We start from the raw sequence: 15,489 nt of genomic DNA, 5'->3' as shown, positions 1-15,489 counted from the left end.
ACAGAAAGCTAATGTTCTTAACACAGTGGCCATCTTCATACAACCCTTTCATGATGCTATGTCTATCGAAACTTGGTTTTTTTTGGTCATGAAAATGCTTTTCCTGGTGGGTTAGGGGCTCAAAAGTCCATGAGACAAATTTCACAATGGATTGAATGTACACCCTGTATGGTATGGGCATGTTTGGTAACCACTGAGTTGATTGAATCTGCCAATGTGAGACATAATTTCATTACCACTGGAATAATCCAACAAGCCCAGATCTTAGAATTTGTATCTATCCACCTCAGATCACAGGTGAATCATGCATGATAAAACAGAATTATTCAGAGAAGAACTAGTCTATTTTTTTAATCTTTTACTTATTTTTATTATTATCTTTAAGTAATAATACAAAGGAATTGACATTTATTAAAGCAGTTTATGAATACAGTGCATCTTGATCAATATTCTCACCCATCCCTCCCCTACCCACCCCTTCCCTCACATTGCATTCTTTATTTTATAGGATATACATTGAAGTCTGCATTTTCCCCTCGTCTGCTCCTTTCCCCTAACCTCACCCCACTCCTTTCAAGTACCCATTTCCTGGTGTTTTGTTTCGCTGAACTTCAAAGTTCAGTGACATATAATAGAACCTTCTTGTTTCCCTGCCAAGATTCCATTTTCCCCTAAGAAAGTGTAAAATCGCAACATACATTTCGTAGGCAAGGCACACCTGTGTGGAAGATTGTATTGGACCCATTCATTAATGAAAGGATAGTTCTGGTAAAGATTAAAATCCCCTACCCACATAGTGCATCTTCTTTCATAAGGAAGAAAAGGATGAAATAGCTATATTAACGAATAAGAGTGCAAGCAGACTCAGGTGACTTCCAATGTGATTACAAAGGCAGAAAGAAACCTCATGCTTCCACGTAGCCAGCCAGATATAGCTAGTGCATCCATGCCCTCAGGAAAAAAGATAGTTTGTCTCCAAGTAGAAGGACAGGACATTTATAGCTCACAACCTATCCTCCATTTGCCTGATAATTGGAGAGTCATCTATAATAGGTCATTGTCTTCCTCAAAAACAAAACAAAACACAACACCCCAAACCAAAAAACAAAACCCCTAAAAGTCTTCATCTCTCTGTGACAAGCAGCAAGCCAACACCTAAGCTAACCTGCTTCAGAGACAGGCACTATCTTTATCGATGCCTACATTTCACAGTAATATCTCTCAGGACCTCAAGAAACATGTTTCTGGGTTATAAATCTAGAAAGAGGCTAAAGAAAATTGTAGCAAGGTATTTTTTTTAATTGAAAAGTTGTTTTAAAATGAAGTTTCAAAAAGATTTACATTCTGATAGGGAGCAGAGAAAGAATTTCCAATTGCCAAGTGTTCAAAAGAAATGCTCTTAGAAAAAGCAGAGAGTGAGTCTCTGGCGCTGAGAAGAATTTCTGTTGGGTGGTAATTGCACAAATGGGGTTTCAATGAAACATATCAGCTTGAGCACAATAGATCTTGATCTATGTCACCCCTTCCGTCATTCCCCCATATATCCCAACCCCACCCATTCCTTCAAGTTACCTACCTGTTATAATTGCATGTGCCTACCCTTCCTCTCTCCATTCATCTCTCTCCCCTCCCCTCAACTTTCCCCCCCATCCCAACAACTGAAGTCCCAGCTTCCTGGTATTCCTTTTCTTGAACTGTAAGTTATTCAATGGGGTTGAGCCATTGGAATCCTCCCCTGCACAAACCATATTTGGTTCAGTTTGTTTGTGTCTATCTGTATATGGCCCTTGTATATGTGTTCTAATATGTTTATAATTTAGACCTAACTCCCACCTATGAGAGAAAAAAGGATAGAAATGTTTTATGGTCTTTAAGCAGTTGTACAAAGGAGTTTAAAAATACAGTGCATCTTGATCAATGCCACCCTTTCAACATTCTACCCCAATCCTCCCCACCGACCCCTTCCTTCACCTTTCTTACTTTTCTAGGATATTTATTGACTTTTTTATGCAATGTATACATTTTTTTATGCAATGTATACGATTTTATGCAAAGTAATGTATACAATGCATCTTGATCTGATGGTATAACCAGTAAAGCCAGTTCAGAAAAGAATTCCAAGAGCTAAGCATATAACACAATGAAATGAAATTACAAATAAATATCCTCCTATTAAAAATTGTCAATAACCATATGCAGAGGGAAATCAGTTGCTCAGTCTTTGTGTGGACTGGGTATCTATGGACAAGTTGTTTTTTTCTTTTTTTGTCAGTCCTGGGGTTTGAACTCTGGGCCTGAGCGCTGTCCCTCAGCTCTTCAGCTCAAGGCTAGTGCTCTACCACTTGAGCTACAGTGCCACTTCCGGTTTTCTGGTGGTTTACTGGAGACAAGAGATTCACAGACTTTCCTGCCCGGGCTGGCTTTGAACCTCGATCCTCAGATCTCAGCCTCCTGTAGGACAAGTTTGATTGGTTTCATATCACCATCTGTTTTCAAAAAGTTAATTCCTGTTGGTGCATAGTTATAAACTCACCTTGTCAGACATAAAGGTTTATAACCATGTAAAAATCAGATGAATTCTTCCATTGAAAAGATACCTAGTAATCTCTGCTGTCCATTTCAAGGATTGTTAAATTTTTTCCTGCAGTAGTTATGCAGTATGGGTGCCTTGAAGAGCAGAAAAATATCCTCTCCAGGTCTGGTTTGCATAACAACAATTACATATAATAAAAATTGTTAAGTCAAATTGACATTTTGCTTTAGACCACGGCCTTGCAAGAGTGATATTTTGCCTCTGAATTTTTAAATGCTGTTATTTTGGACTAGAGATTATATGCAAACGTGTTTAAAATAGTACAAGTTGCGGACAGTTGCTTAATTAAGTTGATAGTTGGTCAGATTAACATGCCTACAGATTCTACTGTATGTGATTTTTTTTTTCTGAGTATAAACAGTAGTCAAAGGCAAGTTATAACCTAATGGGGAAAAGTTATTTTAATAATCACTAATGAACATTAAAAATAATCTGTACGGAGAGCTACTTCACTCTTTAAAAGATATTTTAAGAGTACAGCATTAAGACTTTACAAAATGGTGACACAAACAACATATTAATTTTTTAACGTATTAATTTAATTGAGGAGCTAACTTCAAGGGATAATCCAGGCAATCACTGATATGTACAAAGGAAGTGACAATGAACTCACATGTAATGCAACACTAGCTTCTTCCTTAGCATGGGTAGGAAGATTAATGTGTCCCCACCAAACAAAACATATTTGCATGTCTAGGGATATTAGCTCTTTGCTTACTTTGGCTTTTCTACAGCCTACAGCATGGCAAAATAAAACGAATAATAAACACTAAAAGAACAGGAAAGGCACTGAGATCCATAAAATCAGACAATACTTCGAAATTGTATTTAGACAATGCCTAGTTTTACACTGAAAGCTTCAGTAATTCTGACTGATTTAAAAACACGGTTTTGCCCTTACATACTACTTACTCTTAATTACTTCCCTTCCAGATTCACACATCACCGAAGGTTAAGAGGGAACACTGAACTATTAATGTTAATTTTTTTAATCGTAAGAACTACCACTTGCATCTGAAATGCTAATGACATTAACTTTACAGAAATGCATGTAGGGAGGGGAAATGAATTAAGTGCAGAATAATCTTAATAATTAGCAGACTTACTAAGACCATCATCTAAAAAGTTAAATTTAAAAGAAATATTTCTATAATCTAGAGTTTATCATTAGGTATTAAACTTCTGAAATTAGTTTTGATCTTGGTCTAATTTAAAGCATTGGAACAATGTTTAATTTCACTTAATAGGCTAATTTTACTTAATAGACTAATTTCATTTTTAATAGGCTAATTATTTCATTTTTACCCATTTATCAGTATGCATCTTTGACATATTACAAGATGAAAGTATAAAATACTTCCAGTGATTCATTCTTTCAGTGTTTCCATCTTTAAATTTATCATCAAAGATAATTTACTGTTATATTATTTAAAAAATAATTATTGAGAATAGAATAATACAGATATGAATGTAAACATAAAAATAGTGTACTTCTGTAGGTAAAGTATACTTCCGGCTATTTTGTAAGTATTTAAAATCAAATGTTAAGAAGTAATGTTTAAAAATTGGTGCTAGTGGCTCAAGCCTGAAATTCTAGCTACTCAAGAGGCTGAAATCTGGGGATCATAGTTTGAAGCCAGCCTGGGCAGGAAAGTCCATGAGACTCTTATCTCCAGTAAACTTCTCAGACAAAGCTGGAAGTGGTGCAGTGGGTTATTCAAGTGGTAGAGTGCCAGCCTTCAGCACAAAAAGGCTCAGAGATAGAACCCAAGCCCTGAGTTCAAGCCTCAGGATTGGGGGGAAAGGATCTATAATCCTAATGTATTTGTTCATAGAACACATGAGCACAAGTTGATTTTATATACCTTATTAATTAATGAATAAAACAATAAGATTTTAGGGTCAGTTCAAGGGAGAATTCAAGGTACTACAGATGTGGATAAAGAAGAGCGAAATTCATTTACTAGTAGATACCAAACAATTCAAAAACCAATCGAATACCCCACTGTGTCTCCTAGACAGAAGAATTAGCATTTGTCAGACAAAAGCATCTTGCATGATTCTGAATTCTCTCCAGTTGACAGCATTGTAAAGGAACCACACAGTGAAGGCAGAGGAAGCCTGAATGGGGGTGCCGTGTGGACTGGAAGCCTAGTGCTCTTTCTTCTCCATTCAGAGACGTCCACGATCACTTCCCACTCAGCTCTCTCCGCTCCCCCAACCGGTTCTCTGACAGCACTGCTCTTTGTTAAATTTCTGTGAAGCAAGTAAAATTTGTCTCTGAATTAAACTGCCTTTCCAGTCCCATTGGTAAAGGCTTTTTGCTCCTTGCGTGGGAGATTGCTCCTTGAAGCGTATTATTTATGCGAGTGACTCCATTGAAGAAGTCATTCTTTTTTATGTATGCATTGCTATCATAATACAGGAAATCTTCTTATGAAGGAAAGGTGGCCGCGCTTTTTATCACCCTCAGTGAGGTATCTACACATAAATACTGTTTTTCTCTGATTAACCTAGTGATCTGAAAAATTGTTGTCAATCGTTTGTGAAGCTCAGGATTCAGAGTTGTCTGTAATTAGTTCTGTCTCCTCCAGGTGTGGAGATCAGCGATGGCCAGTGGCATTCTGTGTCTTTGTTTGCTAAATGGAGCCACCTGAGCATGGTGGTTGATGATCACTCAGCTGTTCAACCCCTGGCCCCCACGCCCATCCATTCAGGGGACGCCTACTATTTTGGAGGTGAGTGAGGGCAACTGGACTTGTACTGGCCGACAGTGGAAGTGTTGTTTATCCTCCCTGCCTTGTGTTCTGGGTCTCTCCTCATATTTACATCGAATCAATATAAAGAACTGATTTCTTAGCTAGCACCCCGTAGTTCATGCCTGTAATCCTAGCAATTTAGGAAGCTAAGAATTGAGGATTCTGGTTCCAAGCCAGTATGTAGGCAGGACAGACCTGAAGATGTCTTTTCTCCAATGAACCAGCAAAATGCCAGAAGTGGAACTGGGGCTCAAATGGTAGAGCACCAACCTTGAGCAAAATAATAACAACAACAACAACAATTATAATAACAATGGACAGTGCCCAGGCCTTGAGTTCAAGCCCCAATATCCACACCAAAAAAATATTCTATTCCATCAATATCTTTCTGTTTTGAAGGAACATAAAAAGTTGGTTCTTTCTGTACTTTAGGAACAAAAAGAGTTGGTTCTTTCCAATAAAACATAAATATTTTCAGAAAAGTTATTTGCTTTTTTTTTCTATTTTGTCCAGGCTGGCTTTAAACCTTGATCTTCCTCACAAGGAATTGGGCTTATAAGCACACTTAGTCCATTTTTATTTATTTATTCATTATTTTTAAAGCAAATAATAAAATTTCTCAATTGTGAAAGCTCATTCAGTTTTATGTGTTCTTTAGTATGAAGATATTCTGAAAGGAAGTAGCTCCTTGCACATTAACACTAAATACTTATTTAGATTAGAAGTAGACACACTGTGGCCTCTAACTTACTATTATATAGGCTCAATTAAAGAATTGCTATACATTTTGAAAGTTTCTCAAAAAATCCCTAAGAATATCTGTCAGAGACCGCCTTAGGCATGTACTAGCTGGCTTTTTAGAGAAGACATTTGCAGCATTTGATGAAGATAAATGCTTTGTGATTTTACTTTGCACTTGTCTTTAAACAGAAAGCCATTTTACAATGATTGCATTCTCTTTCCTTAACTGTAGTGGGTTTGTTTGAGGGATGCATGAATCAAAGTTCTGTTATTGGGTTATATGATGTAACTCCACAGACAGTGGAAGAAACTTCAAGTCATTATTTTTTTTGTGTATGTGGATTAAATATGGAGATAAGATCGCTTAATCTAGATCAAAGTCATGCAGAGATGACCTTACCTGTAATGTTATTTTTGAAAGTAGTACAGGTGTTTGAACTCAGGTCCTCACACTTGCTAGGTAGGTACTAGTCTACCACTGGAACCATGATTTCAGTCCCTTTTGCTCTGGTTAAATTTGAGATAGGATCTTGAATTTTCCCAAGCCAGCCTGGACCATGATCTTCCTATTTATGCTTCCCTAATAGTTGGGTTTGACACATGTGTGTTAGCACATCAAGTTGACATGGGGTCTTAAGAACTTTCATAGGCCTGAACTCTGGGCCTGGGTGCTGTCCCTCAGCTCTTAAGAACTTTTTATAAAGACTGGCCTCCACCTACTATCCTCCTAATCTCTACCTTTTTAGAAGCTAGGAGCACAAGTGTGAGTTCAGCTTTGCCTATACTTCTTACACATTATTTCTATTCTAAAAAAGACCACACAAGCATATCATAAACCTTGCTATTTTTAATGTAGGTGGAATTAGTTGGGATAAGGCCTTCAGCTGTACTTAATTTCTTCCTTCCATCCTTCTTTCCTTTCTTTTCTGTTGGTGCCACTCCCAGTTTTCTGGGAATTAATTGGAGATTAGGGTCTCTCAGACTTTCTTGCTCGGGCTGGCTTCAAACCACAATCCTCAGATTTTAGCTTCCTGAGTAGCTAGGATTACAGGTGTAAGCCACCAGTGCCTCTACTTAATTTCTAATATTCGAACTAATTATATATCTGGGTTTTTTATTTCTAGAATAGTTTATTCTGCTGTGTTTTCATTTATCAGCATGTCCCTTGGTAACTGGCAACTTTTTATGTTGTCAATACTATCCTATAGTATTTGGTTATATGTTTGACTGAAGTACAAAATACAAAAATTACTGTTAAAAAAGAACAAATCTGCCTGATGCTGGTGACTCATACTAGCTAATATATTAGCTAGTAACATTAGCTAATCAGGAGGCTGAGATCTGAGAATCTCAGTTTAAAGCTAGCCTGGTCAGACAAATCCAAAAGACTCTTATCTCCAATTAACCAGCAAAAAGCCTGAAGTAGAGGTGCTGTTCAAGCAGGAGAGTCCGAACATTGAGTGAAAAAGCTGTGAGCACTAAGCCCTGAGTTCAAGGTTTGGTACCAGCAAACTCCCAAATCTAAGATAAGAAGGTTTTAAAGTATTCTCAAATACACACTCATACAAAATATCTATTTACCATAGTTTTCGATACCTGAAAATCTCCAACTACATTTTAAAAGTAGTGTTTTCCAAGCTTCTCCTAAATGAAATAATGGGATGAGAGGGACGTTATATTTTAGTTTTGTGTCTATATTATAAGCATGAAGCTACAGGGCTGTTATGTCTTTTAAAAAGAAAACAAACTTCACCAGCTATGCAATCATTCATATTATAGAAATTTAAAATCTTAATTTCATCTTACTTTTTAAAAAAATCCTGGGTTCCAGGCAGTAGCTTACATTTCATCAGCACTTACTTGTATTCTTACTGCTTTTACTAGAGAGAGATCAACCCATTGCCTCATGCATTCATTCCTCAAGGATCCGTACGCAAAGGGAAGAAATGTCTCATAGCAAGAGCTGTGAAACAGGTTCATGAGGGGTGTTGATTTTCCCTTGTCCCTGTGTTTCTCTCTTCAGGCTGTCCCCACAACAGCTCTGGCTATGGATGTGAAAATCTCCTGCAAGGATTTCAGGGCTGCCTGAGGTTCATCTCCATTGGTGACAAAGCCGTGGATCCCATCTTGGTACAGCAGGGGGCGCTGGGGAGTTTTAACGACCTCCAGATAGACTCGTGTGGCATCACAGACAGGTAAGAGCCATCCTGGGTCATGTAAGCATGCTTGGTTTCCAAGTGGGGAAAAAAAAAATTCCCCCTCTCATTTTCTATTATCTTTGTGAGGATTAGGAAACAGGCAGACATATTCACCATGGTTTTTTTTTAATGATAGTATAAAATACCTTATACATTTTCACTTAACTTGGTGAGTTATCAAGCTAAGCTTTTGTAGCCATGCCTGGCAGTGAAGTAATATTCTGAGTATAGAAGAATGGAACAGGTTGCCAGTCTTTTTATTATAGCATCAACCACCAAAATGCCACCTCTTCTAGAGAGGAAACAATTATCCTGAATAGGTAGGATTATAGGCGTGAGCTAGTGATGCCTGGCAAAAGTATTCTTTTTAATTGAAACTTCAACATGAACAAAATAGTTGCTGGTTTATGTTTGGATAGGTTTTTAACTTCCAAATCATGTCTGACATCAGACTCTTAGAATCTTACTGTGACAAAAAAATCCTTGTTTTATCTATGTTTGACCTAGATTCCATGAGTTACAGCTGAAAATGGGGCTCTATGCTTTATTACCATCGGGATTCTTCTGTCACCTAGGACAGGAAGGTCACCATTTTCTCACAACTGGATCTCACTCTTGCTTTCCCTCTGCGTGGCTCTTCTTTATGCCGCATGCCTTTAGTTTGAATTCCATATCAATTTTTTCACAAATAATGTTACATTTAGTTGGGGAAAAAATCCACTATTATATACCTGTTGATATACCTTGTTGTTTTTAAATAGTTCTTATTTCAAATATTTTTTAAGCAAAATGACACTCTCCCTGTTGATATCAAACTTCAAGGTTGTTTTTTTTTCTTATCAATTCAAAATTTGTGGAATCTTTAAGTCAGGTATGATCTCAAAATTGCCCACTGTGTTATGAAGGAGATAGCCAAGAAGACCATGAAAATTCCACCTCCCCCAAACACACACCAGTTTCCCACTTGTTTTTATTCATTTCTAAAGGTCTCCTTTCACACATACTTTACCATATCTTAACCCTCATTTGAACAAGCTGTGGCTGTGATTGCCTATATCTACTCTCAATAAGATTAAACACCCTTTCATTAACTTATCCAAGTTTGACCTTAAGTATGTGGTGCATGTTGGGGTGCTAGAATGCTGGGATGTTGGGGTTATGGATAGACCAAGGGATGCTGTGATTTTTTTCTTCCCCAACCCCTTAGATTCTTCTCTCCAAGGATTGCTGGGGGCCGGGGGAGGTAAAGTAGGAGAAAAATGAGGGAAGTGGTAACAAGTTTGACAAGAAATATACTTATTACCTTACTTCTGTAACTGTAACCCCTCTGCACATCATCTTGACAATAAAAAAAAGAAAAAAGAAAAAAAGGATTGCCAGAGGGGACAAATATAAACCTCCTATCAGCCTTCATATCCCAGATCTGGTCTCAGACCTTCAATTATAACCAAGCGGCCTCATTTAACATCCCCCCAGAGCCTCTCTGCCCTTCCGGCCTGGGACATTTCCCCTTTCAGCCTTTCCTCCATGTCCTGCACCTACATCCTGGAAAGTAAGTGGCTTTTAGACCACTTCTGTTCCCTTCCCTTCCCTTCCTTTCCCTTCCCTCCTTCTTCTTCTTTTTGTTTAATTTTTATTGTGAAAATACTGTACAGAGGGGTTATAATTACATGGGCAAGGTAATGAGTACATTTCTTATCAAACATTGTTGCCTCCTCCTTTGTTTCCCCTTCCCATCCCTTCTCAACCCCCTTCCCCTCCCCCCCCCCCCAAAGTTGTAAAGTTCCTTTTTCCGACATTACGTCTTGTACATCTCATTGTTGCAATGGGTCCACCTGTATCCCAATTTAAATAATTTGTTTTTTCCCTTCCCCTCCACAAATTACACCAATATCAAATACATTCTTTAGTGATATTATCACCTACGGGAAGAAGGAGGGCAGAGGCAGAGATCACAACCTCATGGCTGTGACATAGATAGTGTGATGGTATTTAACCAGGTCTCTGGAAGTCTTTACTTCTTTCTGATGCTGCTCTGTGGTCATAAGCTTGCTAGTTTAAACACAGGGCTTCCTTCTCTGACTTTTCCTTACAATCCTGGAGGCAGGATTGGCTGGAAGACCACCATAGTTTAATAATTGGGGGTGGAGGAAGCCAGAGAAAATTCTAAACTGTGACTCTTCCAACTTTGTTGTTGTTGCTCTCCCTCCCCCCTCCTCCTCTTCTTCTGTGACCATTTTGGCTGTCTGGTGTCCCAAGGATGGGATTTTTCTCCTTATTTTTGAAACACAACAATCAAAAATGCTGTTGAGATTTTGACAGAGATTACACCAGTTCTCTAGAGAGATTTGGGTAGAACTTACAACTTAATAAAGACCAAGTTTTCCATTAACTAATCTCTCATTTCACATCTAAAAGACAGCAACAAGCTGACCTAAATTAAATGTTCTTCAAAATGGTTGGGTTTTTGTTACCATATAATGGAAACTACTACTGTCATTTTTGTTTTTATTTTCTTCCCTGCCTCCCCTTCTTTCTTAAAAAAAAAAATGTCCACAAATACTTACTGAGACTAGCAACTTTTATAATTTTATGCATCAAATCAATTTTGCTAAACCACATATTAAGCTATTTTGTCATTCTGGATAAAAAAGAACAAGAATTAAGATGTATTGAAAACTCTACTATCACATATCCATAGTAGTCACATGCCGATATATGTACTTACTTGAAATGTATTATAATCAGGAAACCACCGTGACAGACTCATCAGCCATCACGGGGAATTTTTTTAAATTTTAAATTAACCTAATTTTACCAGGGAAGTCACTGGTTTTCTGATGACCGGCCAAGGATGACAGTTGTATTTGTTCTCTGGTAGGTGTTTGCCCAGCTACTGTGAGCATGGGGGTGAATGCTCCCAATCATGGGACACCTTCTCCTGTGATTGTGAGGACACGGGTTACACTGGAGCCACCTGCCATTCCTGTAAGCACCATACCCATTGTCCTCAGTTTAGTGATTTTATTTGTATCTGCATATTTGCAATCAGGCAGACACATCAGGGTGTTTTAGCACCCAGGTATTTCTGGTTTATAACCCATTCATCCATCCACCCATCCATCCATCCATCCACCCATCCATCCATCCATCCATCCATCCATCCATCCATCCATCCATCCATCCATCCATCCATCCATCTACCCACCCATCCACCATCTCTATCTATCTATCTATCTATCTATCTATCTATCTATCTATCTATCTATCTATCTATCTATCTATCTATCTATCTAATCTATCTTATCTGTCTGTCTGTCTAAGGAACCTATTTTACAGCGTTGAGAATTGAACCCTGGGCCTTGCACATGCTCGACAGTGCTTTTCCACTCATCTCTGCACTCTTAAGCCCAGCCTCATTTAATACAAAAGTGTTGAAGAGGTCCCATGTTTTTAAGTACTCAGAAAAATGCATGCTTCTGTCATCATTTCCTTACAATTATTTATTATCTCCAACAAAGAAAACCACAGTTATAAGAGATCTTAAGTACCTCTTCTAGAATTTTATCAGGTGACATACCCATCCAGTGGTTTTTTTTTAAATTTCCATCTTTAATTTTGTTACATTTGAACTTAAAAAACTGGCAAATGAATGTTTTTCTACCTTTCTCCTACAGAATGGCTTCTTAGATCTAAAAGTACAGCAGAGAAATACAAGGTTACACCACACATCTTTGTTTTCATTTTGTTTTTTATTCTGTACTAGATATTATTCAACTGTGCTTAGTTTACCTTGCCTACCAATTTCCTTTTTCCATTCTACTTAACACCATTCATGTTCCTCCTTTGGGCTTTCCTATCAGTCAAGAATAAAGCCAACCTTATCAACAACAAAGGAATTTACATTTATTTGGGGCTAATTAGGATTACAGTCTGGGAAGACACAGATTCTAGCTATCTTGAAAATGTATTCTGAAGTTTTGACAGCAGCCGGTGTAGATTCAAACCAAAGGGGATTCGAAATTCCACCACTTGTTAGTAGGAATTGTTATCGATGCTGGTTAAAGTTAGGAAAAGTGGGGTCCAGGTGGCTCAAGCCTGTAATCCTAGTTACTCAGAAGGCTGAGATCTGAAGCCAGCCTAGACAGAAAAGTCCATGAGACTCTTATTTCCAATGAATCACCAAGAAAAGCTGGAAGTGGAGCTGTGGTTTACGTGATAGAGTCCTAGCCTTGACCAAAAAATGCTCTACCCAAAAAAAGGGCACTACCCAGACTCAGAGCTCAAGCTCCAGGATGGGCACACACACCACACACACACACACACACACACACACACACACACACAGTTAAGGGATTTGGTGCAGTTCAGTCTCTGGGTGGTTTGGAGAAGGGTTGATTGAACAGGTCAGCAGAGCTTAAAAAGGGTTCAAAGGTCAAAACACCTGGCAGCGGGAGTGCACATGTGCAGCCTCATTCGATTGCTCAGCTACAGATATCTCTGAGACCCAGTGATCTTATTTTAAAATATACTGAACCATGGTGTTCCTCTTTGATTTTTTTCCCCTTGATATGCTTTTAAGTATTTGGAAACATTTTTCAATTAATATTTATGGATATATACACGGGCGATTCAATATAAAATGTCCTTATTACAAAGGCATATATCTATTTCCTTTCTCTTCCCATTATAATGATCCATTGTTTCTTAGATTTCATTTCTTCCTTCTATTTGTCCAGCCTTGCCTGTGCAGATGCCAACACTGGCTGTTGAAACCTTTGAACTTTAGGACTTCATTGAAATTAGACCCCAAGTCCAAAAATCTGAGAGTCCAATATTAAGCCTGACCACTCCCTGCCCCGCATATGCCAAATAAGGAAATATGATGAAGGGCAGAGAAAGGAGATTTATGGGAGATAGCACTTCAGAACATCTTCAGGGGTTCAAACACCAGCTTCAGGTTAAATAGGGAGTGAGGAAAGGGTGCTAAGTTAAAGGTATGGATTGATTGACCATTAGCTCAGTCTTTTCTTTTCCCGGGAGGAATACTGGAGAAGTTACCACTTTGTTACTGGAACATGACCAGAAGCCAGGTGGTTTTGAGTTTGACCCTGTTTTCTTTAAGATGATAAGAAGACATTGCTTGTTTGAAGACTTGCCTTCCACATAAGACTGCCTGTTTGTGAATCCAGTCGTTTTTGGAGGGCCTGGTGTTTGCCAGCCTGACTGCCGCACAGAATAGGTCATATCAAAGGGCACAGATAGAAAGTTGGGAGACTTTGAATTAATTCACGGGACCCAGCAAAAGCATTTTCTAAGTTGCTTCTTACATAACGAGCAGATCCACCACACTTACCATCTGGCATGTAGCTTCTCCTAAGAGTCATTAGCATCTTTCAGCTTTTCCAAATGGGTTCTTCCCTGTAAGCTGATCTTTCTTTTAAATTTATGCTGAAGATTAACCATGTTCATTATCTGCAGGTGATAATTCCATATCCTGGCAAAACATTTACTTGCACAAATGAAAATATTCAATTATGTCAGAATAAATTAACATTATATAGGGACATTGCTCCTCAAAATCTTTCCTCTTCTTGTTTTGAATTTGAATTATCCTGATTTGTCATTTGCAAAATACCTGAGGAAGTCACTTTTAGAAATCAGTTTTCACTATATTTTAATGAAGAGAAGTTACTGGCTTCTAAATTATGTCTTTAGAATGTTCATTTGTAGATTGTTTTTAAGTAAGAAAAGGATGTGATTACTGCATTATTAAAAAAAAATTTCCAGCATGCATGTTGTGTAATACAAGATGACGTAGGTAGGTTAAAAAAATGAAAGTTCACTGGATGCTCAGTTATTATTGAGAGAATGAAGGTTTCTTCTTTAATTGTAGCTCTTGGTTCTGAAGTTGCCCTGAATTTGAATAGAATTACATGGCAACAACCTGTACAATTGAGATTCACAGTTTTTTCTGGAGTAAATACCTCTTCTAATCTTTTTCACTGCACTTCAGAATCTACACCTTTCCTTACTCAAAGGCAAAAAAGAACATGTGTAGAAAGAAAATGCAACCCCTACTTATCAACACATTCCCACCATGACAACTTCAAATTCTTCCCCTTCCTTCTCGTTCCTTGTTGATTCATATATATTTTTTCTTAAGCAGTTGATGAATCTTGATCAGTGCCATTCTTTGCAACATTCTCATTACCTCTCCAACTTACTCTTTCCCTCACTCTTCTTAATTTTTTAGGAAACGTGGTTTTTTTTGCCATTTAACAAAGCAGTTTGTGTATACAGTGAGTACACATTGCATACACCCCTACAACATTTTCACCCTCCTTCAACCTACCCTTTCCCTTATTTTTCTTAATTGTGTGGTATATACAGTGAAATCTCGACTGCCTTCATTTGTCTTCCTCTATCCTTGGCTCCAACATCCCTCTTGCAAGTACCTATTTCCTGGTACTTATTTTATTGGGCTTGACTTCATGGGCAAAATAGAACTCTAGTATATTGTTGGTAGGTATGTAAGCTTGTTCAACAATTCTGGAAAACAGTATGGAGGTTCCTCATAAAACTAAACATAGAACTACTCTATTACCCAGAAATTCCACTCCTGGGCATTTATCCAATGGACCACAAACAAGGCTGCAGTAAAGCCAGCAGCACAACCACATTCATTGCAGCACTAGTTGCCATAGCCAAGATATAGAATCAGCCTCAATGGAAAAATGGATCAAGAAAATATGGTATATATACACAATGGAATTCTACTCTTCCATCAGAAAGAATGACATTGTACCATTTGTAAGAAAATAGGAAGTCTTGGAAAAAATTATATTAAGTGAAGTAAGCCAGAACCAGAGAAACAAAGATTGCGTGTTTTCCCTCATTTATGATAGCTAGAATCTAGTGCCCCTAAATTTATTAGTAAACATGCTTTGTGGAATTCAAACAGTTACAAATGAATTAACTGGAGTATAATAGTAGTTAAGGTTTTTTAAATTTGTGATATCTATCAAGCTAGCCAAGAACTTACGATTTACTTACTCTCTTCTCTCTAGTCCTAAGATGACAGCCATGTACCATCATGCCCAACATAACCTTCATTCTTAATCACCAATACACACTTTCCTCTTCTCCAAAATATACCTAATCTAATAACATTCAGAATTTAAATTCATCTTGACTA

General features: G+C 37.9%; 1 protein-coding gene across 1 annotated transcript in view; it reads left to right on the top strand.

Annotated features, from left to right (window-relative positions):
• LOC138836949 (contactin-associated protein-like 3) overlaps nucleotides 1–15,489 on the top strand; it is a 138,129-nt gene that overhangs the window by 88,898 nt on the left and 33,742 nt on the right. The window contains exons 9-11 of the mRNA XM_070035649.1: nucleotides 5,188–5,331; nucleotides 8,117–8,288; nucleotides 11,173–11,279. Of these exons, the coding sequence (XP_069891750.1) occupies nucleotides 5,188–5,331; nucleotides 8,117–8,288; nucleotides 11,173–11,279 (423 nt within the window). The remainder of the gene's footprint in view (nucleotides 1–5,187; nucleotides 5,332–8,116; nucleotides 8,289–11,172; nucleotides 11,280–15,489) is intronic.

Source organism: Dipodomys merriami, unplaced genomic scaffold (genome assembly GCF_024711535.1).
Source record: "Dipodomys merriami isolate MVZ:Mamm:240054 unplaced genomic scaffold, mDipMer1.0.p SCAF_26, whole genome shotgun sequence".
NCBI classification, from domain to species: domain Eukaryota; kingdom Metazoa; phylum Chordata; class Mammalia; order Rodentia; family Heteromyidae; genus Dipodomys; species Dipodomys merriami.
The sequence above is the reverse complement of the archived record's forward strand: the minus strand, read 5'-3'. Positions and strand labels throughout refer to the sequence as shown.